General features: G+C 34.8%; 1 protein-coding gene across 1 annotated transcript in view; it reads right to left on the reverse strand.

The window, feature by feature from the left end:
• LOC150086583 (epidermal growth factor receptor-like) overlaps positions 1-12,152 on the reverse strand; it is a 296,301-nt gene that overhangs the window by 53,276 nt on the left and 230,873 nt on the right. The window contains exons 15-17 of the mRNA XM_090371468.1: positions 10,468-10,569; positions 10,051-10,302; positions 6,773-6,879 (exon numbers count right to left, since the gene is read on the reverse strand). Coding sequence (XP_090227594.1) covers positions 6,773-6,879; positions 10,051-10,302; positions 10,468-10,569 — 461 coding nt within the window. The remainder of the gene's footprint in view (positions 1-6,772; positions 6,880-10,050; positions 10,303-10,467; positions 10,570-12,152) is intronic.

Raw genomic sequence — 12,152 nt, forward strand, 5'->3', positions numbered from 1 at the left:
ATACGGGAAGCAGTAACCCCAGAGTAATTTACCAACTGTGTTGTACTACACTGACAGTGGTAGAGAATGAAAAGGACCTGGACGTAATCGTGCAGGCAGATATGAAGTTTTCTGATCAGTACAGACAGTCTGCAAGAGTAGTTCATGATGTATTGTCAGTGATATGCAGGAATTTTTACAGTAGGGATAAGGAAGTGATTATCTCCTTGTATAAGGCAATGGTCAGGCCACACCTTAATTACTGTATACAGGTCTGGAGGCCTCATTTTAGGAAGGATGTAGAGCTTCTGGAGCGAGTGCAGAAAAGGGCAACAAGATTAGTGAATGGAACAAAGGGTTGCTCTTATGAAGAAAGGCTTAAGTTTTACAACTTACAGTGTCTGGAGACTAGTCACCTGCAAGGTGATCTGATTCAGGTGTATAAAGCCTTGAATGGTTTGAGCATGCTCAATGCTGATGGGATTCTTCCTCTTGCTCAGAATAATTGCCTGAGAGGGCATAAATTCAAATTGAGGAAAGACATTTGTAGGATAGATGTGCAGAAGTTTGCCTTTAGCCAGCGTGTGGTTGATTGCTGGAACAAACTTCCATCTGTCGTAGAAGTTGATAGCTTAAACAGATTCAAGGCAGAACTAGATAGATATTTGGAGCGAGTGGTTGGGTGAAATTAGATTTTTTTTTTGGCTGATGCTATATAAGCTTACTTTCTTGCATCATGTGCCTTTGCTAATGCTATATATTTCATCTTCCCTTATTGTGTTAAAATAGAACAGAAATGCTTCATATTTAAACTTTTCTCCCTAGTACGTTTACAAAGGTTTTGTTCAATTTTATGCCACTTCTGTTAAGGTAGTTAAGCATTGCTGTGCTGACAGGGCTAGCTGGGTGGGTAAAGTGCCTGTCTGGAAACCCAAAGGTCACAGGTTTGAATCCCACCTCTAGCTTGGGTATCATGATGGTGCGGCACTATCTGGTTGGATCTCACAGCCACGATACACAAAGGAAGCAGGAAAAAACTGGTTCCTTCGTGTATTGCTCACATCATACAATAAAAAAAAAAAAAAGAAGCATTGCTGTACCTAGGCACAGACGGACCAGGTGGCTGCCCGAATTCCAATGATATTGTAAGTTTTTAAGTATTAAAAAAAAAGAAAAATCATTGTTTCTTAATAATACTTTAATTATACAATATGCAAAATTGCACTCTGAAATACAAGGTTTGTTAACAGAAATTACTTTTTTTTAAAATTTATTATAAGTGCAGTTGTTTGGTATGAAATATTGTAAAGCCATGAAAATAGAACAATTGATATAAACACTGAAATTATATTGATAGAAGGTGCTCTTAGTCAACTAAACAAATTTAGAACATCAGGATTTAAAATGTGTATGGATAAAGCTATAGACAATGCAAATGAGTTGGAAGTACCATCAATATTACCAGAAGTGAGAGTTTTTTTAAAAAAAAAAAAGCATGAGTTTACCTATGAAACTTCAGATGAATCCTCTATTGATCCAACCAAAAGGTTTGAAACAGAATTTAATATAAAGATCAATGTAGCTAGCGTTCGCTAACAAGAAAGATTTGATAAGATGAATGAAATATCCTTGGCTTTTTATCTTATTCTAAAATCAGAAAACTTATAATGAATTTATCTGAAAGTGCAATAGAAACGAAATGTCAACACGAAATGGTCAGGCCATACCTTGAGTACTGCGTACAGGTCTGGAGGCCTCATTTTAGGAAGCATGTAGATTTGTTTGAGCGTGTACAGAGAAGGGCAACAAGAATGGTGAGGGGAATGAAGGGACCCTCTTACCAAGAGAGGCTTAAGTTCTGCAAATTGCAGTGGCAGGAGACTAGGCACCTGTGCGGTGATCTGATTGAGGTGTATAAGGCCTTGAATGGGTTGAGCACGCTGAATTCTGATGGGATCCTTCCATTGTTCAGATTACGAACCTAAGGGAGCATAAATTCAAATTAAGAAAGGACAGATGTAGAATAGATGTGCAGAAATTTGCCTTTAGCCAGTGGGTGGTTAATTGCTGGAACAAAGTTCCATCTGTCGTGGAATATAGGTTGAATAAATTTAAGGAGGAACTGGACAGGCATTTGGGGGGAATGGTGTGATTTTTTTTTTTTGGCTAATGCTGCATAAACTCATACACTTGCTTTCTTGCATCACATGCCACTACTACTACTACCACCATCAAGGAATTCTCAGTGGCAAAGACAGGAACAGTGACATTGATGCCAAAGCATTTTGTCAAGAAATCCAATCTGTGCAGCATATTTTAAAAGGAAAAAAAAAAAAAAAAAAAAAAAATTTTGGTTGCTTAGAATTATCTATATATTTAATACAGAAGATGTTTTCTTTCTTTGGATGACAGGCTTAACTGATTGGGCTGTTCTCAGTTGAAGACATTTCTTCCTGGGGGCGCAAAAAGTTGTTAAAACTTAAAAATTCCAAATAGTTTTAATTTTACGGAACAGGCCAGTTTTGTACTACAAATGAGAATAGTTCAACATTCACTTCATAAATGGAGCCATGGGAAGATGCTAACTGTTAATTGCTACAAAGGTGATAAGGCATTTTTTTCTGATTAACAATTTGCAAGTTCGCACAATTGTGTCCTTTTCTGATGAAAAAATAATAATAGGACAGCTAGAGAAAAACTCTGTGAGCAACTGCAAATTTTTTGCAACAGGTACAGCTAGCAGTAGCCATTGCATACAATAGGCCTAACCGATCTGGTTTCAAATTGAAGATATTTCTTCCTAGGTTTGCAGAAACTTGGGAAAATATAAAATATTCAAATGGTAAAAATTCCAAATGGTTTTATATTTTACAGAACGTGCCAATTTTCTCTACTAGCACTGCCTACCTTAAAAGAAAGAACTAACTGTTAGGATTCCATTGCACTGCTCACACAGCTCACTATATGTTGCCGCATTGCGTATGCATACTCATACACTCATTGCCATTCGTTATGTTTAATATGTTCAGAACTCATCATTTTATCATTATCAACTTTGAGTTTATTTATTTTTTTGTTTTGAGGTTATTTAAGGTAAGTAATTTAAGGATTTAGAAGTATGTCACGGTCAGAATGCGGAAGATGTGTCTGCCGCTATGCTACTCTGACTGGTCACGTTGAACATTTAGAATAGTTTTATTTTACAGAAATAAGAAGGGATTCAATGAGTACTGGATTACCTGCTCATGAAAAAACACGGACTACATTTCTTTAGGTCAGCTAGAGAAAAACTCTGCTACCAATTGTGAAATTTTCAAAATTGGTATTGCTAGTTGACATTTATTCAAGAAAAAAGCTTTGTTGAATTATATCCCAACATGACCATCTCTCTTTGGATATTATTAACATTGCCAATTATGGTTGCATCTGGAGAGAGGAGTTTTTCAATACTTAAAATGATTAAAACATATTCACGAACAACAACTGGCCAAGAAAGAATTAATGGATTAGCCATTATATGGTTAATCCATTAATGTACTAACTGAACAAGATGTACTAAAAGGTATAAACACATCAGATGTTATAGAAAAATTCATATCGAGTAAATATCATAAGGTAATGGTGCAAAAAGTTTATATAAATAATGTACTAGTCATTCAAGTTTAAATAAATATTATGATTTGAATCATTTTTGGGTGTTTTCCCCCTCCCCTTTTCCCAATTTTATGAATTCCACCTTTAATTTTTGCGAGATGAATATTTCACCAGGGGTTGCCAGAAGTCAAGCGGCACTGTAATTTAGATATTAAAGTCAGCATTTTATATCAATATCAGATGCAATAAACTACATAATTAAGTGTTCTTTATTACTCATATAACATTAGTATCTCAATAATAATTTACAAAGATTTTATCCCATGAAGAACACTCTCCTTTTGAATATATTTGAATTATCATTAATTCTTTAATGGGTATGCCAAAAAAAGTCACCTGAACAAGTATGCTGTTGCATCAAGTTCACCACTCAATATTTTTGGACACAGTAGTGGTAGTAGTAGTGGCATGTGATGCAAGAAAGCAAGTGTATGAGCTTACAAAGCTCTACACTTGCTAAAAAAAAAAAAAAAAAAAAAACACCATTCCCTCCAAATGCCTGTCCAGTTCCTCCTTAAATTTATTTAACCTATCAACTTCCACAACGACAGATGGAAGTTTGTTCCAGCAATTAACCACCCGCTGGCTAAAGGCAAATTTCCGCACATCTGTTCTACATCTGTCTTTTCTTAATTTGAATTTATGCCCCCTTAGGTTTGTAATCTGAACAAGTGGAAGGATCCCATCAGAATTCAGCGTGCTCAACCCATTCAAGGCCTTATACACCTCAATCAGATCACCGTGCAGGTGCCTAGTCTCCAGCCACTGCAATTTGCAGAACTTAAGCCTCTCTTGGTAAGAGGATCCCTTCATTCCCCTCACCAATCTCGTTCCCCTTCTCTGTACATGCTCAAGCAAATCTACATCCTTCCTAAAATTAAGCCTCTAGACCTGGACGCAGTACTCAAGTTGCAGCCTGGCCATTGCCTTATACAGAGGGACAATCTCCTCCTTCTCCCTGCTAGCAAAATTCCTATATATCATTGACAAAACCCCATGACCTGCCTTGGCAGCCTGTCTGCATTGCTCAGAAACCTTCATATCTCACTGCACAATTACTCCCAGGTCTTTTTTCATTTTCTACCACCTTAAGTTTAGTACCACACAGTTGGTACGTTTCTCTGGGGTTACTTCTACCCATATGCAGTACTTTGCATTTGTCAAGGTTAAACTTCAGTTATCACTTCTTAGCCCATCTGCCCAAAATTTATTTAGATCCTGTAGCAGTAGCACACTGCCATTACTGTCATTAACAACCCTGCCAAGGAGTTATGTGAAATTATGCAATTTCTAACATTATTCTTTAGCTTGGCATTACATTGGATACGAGAATAAAAACAAATTTAGTAATAACAGCAATCCTATTGTCCAAAACACTATTATCTGTTTAACTCATCTCCAAGAAGTGAGACAAAATTCGGCTGAAACCAAACTGTTAAGTGAATACTACAAGGTGCCACTTATTAAGTACATTACACCATACTATAAGAATGAGGTCCAAATCTATTGATAAGTGGGTGCACATTGCATTTTGTTCACCAACACAGGTTGGTGCAAAAAATTAGATTTTTTTCTTCTTTTTTGATGGGCCTATTTAACATAATCAGTGATGCAGACTGAAGGTTAAGGATATTTGATGATGATGCAGACAAAGTAATTCTAATAGATATTTGATGTGAAGCTGTTTTTTTTATCGCAATGGAATTAAGAATGTACTCACTGCTTGGTTAAAATAAACTGATTTATTTTCCACCTGATTATTTTAACATGAATGGAAATAATGAAATTAAACAAATCATTATTATTATTACAGAAATATTAAGTGTAATGAATATTGTAATGTAATTAATAATCTATTAGTTAAATGTATCCCACAACCAATTTTATAATTAATTGCTATGATGTGCAAAAGGTTTCACACAAATTGTTAAACAGGACAGCTAAAAATGAAATTAATAATTTTGTAATACAGTTTTGTAAATTTATTACAAAAATTTACAAGAGAAAAACTGAAGGTCACCTTTAGACAAAACAAAAGTCATCTTTGGTGTAGAACAGTATAAGATTGCTGTTGTACTGTACTCTTAATTCCCATGCAACAAGATACCTGCATACCAGAAGCAAAGCTGTGTTGATAGAATAAAATTTTCTTGTGCTTATTTAATTTAATGATTACTTATTTTCATTAAATTTTTATTATTTTATTATTTCATTAAATTAAATATTACTTATTTAATTTAATGAAACAAAATATTACAGCATAAATAGTAATATTACTATTTCTGTTGTGCAGCATGCATTCCAAACAAAGTTCAGAGAGGATTCCACAAGCAGAATCCTCAACTAAAGACTGTTAACTTTCCATAAGACTGTTAAATAATTATACCCAACCCAACTAGATATAAGCGGTTTTTGCAGATGATTTATGAGGCTTGCTAGAAAGACGAGCATTTGCACAGAGCTCATATTTAGAGATGAAGCAAAGATACAGAAATGAAGCAGAGTTAATTGCTACAAATTCTGAATTTCTAGTAGGAAAAATCAAGGTTGTTCAGAGGAAAAAAAACTCATCAGCTGTTTATTTTTTTATCCTGTGATCAATCAAGTAATGCCTAAGCACAGGATGCAATTAACAAGGTAGATATAACTTTGCTTCCTCTCAGCTGGGTGTAAAATGATGTAATGCATAATCTTCACACAGGAAACAATCAATTAGTTCTGCAGCTGACTTTGCAGAGATAGTCAGAAAATATCAGTACTACAAAAAATTACAGAGACATAACAGGTTGGAGCAGTGGCTCATTTCACAACTTCAAAATGATCTAAAAGGAACATTTGTATTTTAGCAGAATGGAATTCCACCATACTTCAAGAACAAGTACAAGTTCCAACTGTACTGGCAAATATTCAGGATATGAAGAATAGTATAAATAGTATCATCACGTCAGCTGACACAGATATACTGTGCAAAGCACAACAGGATTACAATATTGTGTGGATGCCTGTATGGCGACTTCAGCTCATATTCGACACCTGCAGACTGAAAGAGAAACTTCCAGTTTTTATTTCATAGTATGTTAAATTAGTGCATACTTTCATTGAAATAAATCTATAGGTTGTATAATAAGTCAAATCTTACGTTTGAATTGAAATGCTGTTATCATCCTGACTACAATAAGGATCTCCCATATTGTCATCAAATACCTTGAAGGGCCTATCTGGAGGACAAGAAGCTGTACAATTAAACTAAAAAATAAAAAAAATGTATATATTATATTTTATATATTTAAAAAGTATAAAATTTGTATTTATATATGTTTACCTGCACGTGTTTACCACACACGTGCAGGTAAACCTATTTTTTTTTATTATTTCAAACTACTATGCTATTTGACAATAGCTATAAAATAAAATAATTCAGTTTGCTAGCAATAAATGTTTCATCTATATTATTCTAATACACTTCTTCAGTGTTATGGTGTACATATCAGCTCCTTAATTTTAAATTTTAATTAATCTTAAATCTTAATTTTAGATTTAAAGAATAAAAAAAAAAAAAAAAAAAAAAACAACCTCTTACTATCTGACTGCAAAATAAATGGAGATGGAGGAGTTAAGGTAAAAATGCAGTACCATTAGAGATTGTAAGAATTCTTCAGCAGTTGGAGCTGCAATTAGCAGATCTCAGGCAGAGATGGAGTAAGGTTTATCTTACAAATTATTCCCAGTTTTTCAGCCCACAGAACATGTAAACTGGCTAGTGAACACACACGATAAACCATACAAATTGGAGAACTATAGAAATTGATAAAAAGGCCCAAAAAATTAAATAAGAATCATAGGAAGTTCACAAGGGGACAGTAGTCTATGCAAGACTTGCCACATCAAGATTAAGGCAAGGCCCTCCAAACAAAAAAGGCGGGGGAGCAGTCATAATGCAACCATGTAAGAAATTTCTGGCGAGCACAATATGAGCATTGGCAACATTCACAGCATACTGAGTCATTGTCCATCACTACAGTAAAACTGGAGTAGTTATGAAAACAATAATACAAAGCAACCAGGCAGCCTAATGTATGGCATATGTTGCTTTTTTACAATGCAACCACCAGCCTTACGGTCCTAAGCTGTCACCCTATGACTTCATTATCCCTCCCTCCCCTTCCCTTCTCTGGAAAAGGACATTAAAGTTTTTTTTTTTTTTTTTTTTTTACTCAGACTGTTGCATATCAGCTTCAGCTTTCAGGGCCAGCAGAATTCTGTGATGAGAATGAGTCTCCATTCTGACTCCCAATTAGAATTTGCTAATGGCCTGTCAAATACTGACTGGAAGTTAAATATAATTTTATATGGGGCACTGAAAAGAGACTCGAAGTGAAATTATCAGAGTCAAAAATGAATAAGGTAGCAGTGGCTAACAGAATCTATTCAATTATATTAGAGGAAGCTGTAAAAAAAAAAAAAAAAAAAAAAACTGAACCTCTAGCTATAATTGAGAATCAATTATTATAGCTAGAAATTTTTTAGTTTTGCAATCCCTACAGCCTGAAAATATTTGTGCAAACATTCTCCAACTCATAAAGGAGATTCAAAAGGTGAAACATAGCTGCAGGCCTGTAAGTTTGACCTCTGCAGCAAGGAAAATTATGGTCATAATACAGGATCAGATCATGTTATAACTTACAACCAATTACAGATTCAATAATTAATTCTGATATCTATTTAAATTTGAGCAGTACTTTTGACACATATTAGTAAAAAAGCCTTAGTGTCAGGAATCTTAGTATAAAAGCTTGTAAGAGCCAACTTGCTGGATAAAGCAAAAGCAATATAAACTGGTATAAATAAATAATAAAATATAATTTAATATCTGGACATATTTATAATGATAAAATAAACAATATCTACAAAACAAAGGCAATTAAAAGTAATGAATATACTAATAAAATAAAATAAATCCATAGCACACTTGGGATGCATTCATAGAGAGGAGAACTTTGTGACTTGGCACAATTTAAGTAAATTAAGTAAGCTGTACACATGAACGTTCAATTGAAAAAGGCTTAGACTGGTTCTCATTTGGAATGTGCTGCTCATTGTAGCAATGTATTATGCATCATTCAACCCCAACTGTGCATTTGAATTCACAAAAGAGCTAAATATAATCAAACTGGCTTTCAATATGGCAGTTTTTAGCAGGTTATTACTGTACATAAAAGCAATAAAGTTACAGAATAACTTTCAGGAAAATTCAGTCTACTATAATTTAAGAAAAAGTGCAAAATTCTTCAGAGAATTCTGAAGTTTGCTTTTAGGAAATAACACTGAACAACTTTAATAACTTAAATACATATACAGTGGATTCTGGTTATTTGGGCCACTGGTTAATCGGGGCAGCCGTTTATTTGGGGCAAATCTTAAAAAACAGAACCCAATCGAGAAAATAGCCAAGGTTTACTTCGCTTAATTGGGACAGCATGCCGTTTAATTGGGTCAGGAGACCGCAGCACTGGAGATTATCCTATGATTGTCTCCGACGGTACCACGTGGTTCAGTCGAAATTCTGGAGGTCACAACCATAAAACAATTAGCAGTCACCTGTTTATTGGGCTTTTCTGTTAGTAAAATCTATCATAAACGGACAGTAAACTCGATCTTATTGAATTTGCGATAATACCGACAGCTGGAATTCTGTGGGTTATTATGGTGAAATGTGTTTACACTTCCATGAAATCTTCAATCATATAAAAAAATTAATTTTCAGATCTTCTCTTCATTCCTATTTTTAAAGCTTTGTAACTCGTTACTCCGTTCTCACTTGCGCGTATTGTGTTACTTGCAATTTGTGTGTGCCGTGTTCTTTGTTATTGATTGCTTATCTTTTTACTGTTTTAAATTTTAACCTCCACCCACAAAGTCAGTGAACAGAAATGTCAACTAGTTAGTATGTCCATATTACAGTATGTATTAATTATTCTGATTATCACTTATAGTCTTCCGATTTTCACGTATCATTTAATTTTTTAATTGGTAAGGTAATAAAGGGCAAATGTGTGCTTAATATATATTTACTTTTATAGCCTGTGGATAATATTCCTCCTATTTTCTCTAATTAGAATTGCTGTTTAATAGAATTAAATTCAATTCACAAATGTGATCACAATGACCGGCGCTTACTACACATCGTATAGTGAACAGTACTTTACTATGGTGAGTTCGTCATAACGTGATTTGATTGTACAGTGAACCAATTGTAAGGGGGTGTACATTGTATTTTTAACTATTTACATGAAACTTCGGATAATTGGAGCAGCCGCTTAATCGGGCCAAAATGCACTAGTCCTGATGTGTCCCAAATAACCGGAATGGACTGTACTTAGTTTAAAAACTAGAAGAAATGATACTCAAGATACTCACAACTGTTTTATTTGTAGCGTCATACACTCTGAAGTTTCTGCAAGCAATACAGTCAATAGTGAGGGGCCCTCTGCATCCTCTACATTCATCGGCACACTTCACACATTTATGATTAGTACTATCGGCATAGTGGTCTCTGGGACAACTATCTTCACACTGTTCTCCTAAGCTGTAATGAAGACACTCGCACACTGAAACATGGATACTATATGCAAGGCAGTGCTTACATCGCTGATGGCATTTACGACAGACCTAACAATAATAAATTTTAAGCACACATGATTAATGTATTATAACATTATGTATTATATTATATATTATAATGCATTAAATGCTTTCATGCTATTTACAAGATATGAAAATTGTCTTATTGATTTGATCTTAATTACTAAGTGCACAAAATTAAAATATACTAACTGATTTTCCAGTCAATGATTTCAGTATTCCTTCTTCTTGTGGCCCAATGTATTCAAGATAAAAACTCTCAGGACATAAATCATCAGCCTTTAAACATTGTTCCTAGGGGGAAAAAATTAATTATTTAAATATTATTCAATATGTAGTGATATTATCAATATATGATTACTACTAATAATAGAAACAATATATTAATAACATATTATTTATTGATTAAAATAGTGTATGTGTTGTATGCTGAGATAGCTTTGCATTATAGTATAAGGGAAATTGGAGTACCTGAGTACCTGGTTGCACCACAACACTGCCTGGATATATTGCAGCACAGATTTCAAGAAGTGCTGGAGGATGTGTGCAGGTATGATAAATGCATTGGCCTCAATCCATTCCACAGTTTCTGGGTATTTGATAGTTACTGAATCCAGGTGTAACATCTTGCACTGAGATCAGGCAAGTTTGGTGGCTATGGGAGAATGAGAACTTTCTGGAAAGTTTATTGAATCAGTCCAATACTGTTGCAGCATTGCACCTTGTTGAAAGATGCCTTAGTAGTCCAGGAAGTCTTTCATCATAAATGTGTACATACAGTCAGAAATGGGCCTGTTCAGAAATGTCAGTCTCCAGTGAGACACTGACAGTTAGGTGAGAGGGGAATCTCCCATCCAAACATGCCCAAGACCATTAATGCTATTTCTACCATCCTATATAACCTCCCTTCATGTAATGGGATTGAAGAGGCTTATGGTGAGTATGTCACACCTGCACCTGTCCATTCACATGTTGCAGGTGGAAAAGCAATTCAGACAGTCCATTTTAGGCATCCACCATCCAATGCACTGCTCCTCTGCAAGTGAGGCTGAGTCATATGAAATTAGTGATTTCAAAATTACAGACAACTGTTTATTAGAAAAACTTAAGCATAAAGGAAAGTAAGGCTCCTGGAGTTGATGGCATATACCCACTGAGAGAGGCCACCAGGAAGTATATTGAACCACAAAACAACATGTGTGTGTGTGTGCTAGATCTCTCTCACACACACACACTGAATAGAATAACAAGGTGGAAATAAGAAGGTAGGAAAATGGAAACAAGAAGGCAGAAAAATGGGAAGTAGTCTAGTGCAGTCAAAGGCAGCAAATGCTAAACCTAAGCAGAGCATGGACAACAAAATGATATATATATATATAAAAGTTAAATAAAAAGTGAGGGTGACAAAAACCTCTCATCAGATGTGGATGGCCACATCTGATGAGGCCGACCGGGCTAGCCGTGTGGGTAAAGTGCCTGCCTAGCAACCCAAAGGTCGCGGGTTTGAATCCCGCCTCGGGCTTGGATCAAAGTACTGCAAAAACCTTGGAAGGTGCATTATGGCCACAGAAGCTGCTGCGCCAACAACGACCAAAAAAAAAACCCCATCTGATGAGAGGCTGGTTTTGTGTTGTGTGGCAACATCCTTATCAATTTTGTAATTATATATTTCTTATTATGCATATTTTATTAGTTATCTTCACTCTGTCTCCCTCACTTTCTTTCTTTACCTTTTTTTTATATATTGCTTTATATATATATATATATATATATATATATATATATATATATCCAATATTTTAATTTAATAAAATAAAACATAAGCCAGTAGTATGGCAAAAACTGTAGAGTGAAAATTAACATAAAAATAACCCAAA

This window comes from Mastigoproctus giganteus, chromosome 4 (assembly GCF_048544385.1).
Source record: "Mastigoproctus giganteus isolate SK-2022 chromosome 4, ASM4854438v1, whole genome shotgun sequence".
In the NCBI taxonomy this organism is placed as follows: Eukaryota; Metazoa; Arthropoda; class Arachnida; order Uropygi; family Thelyphonidae; genus Mastigoproctus; species Mastigoproctus giganteus.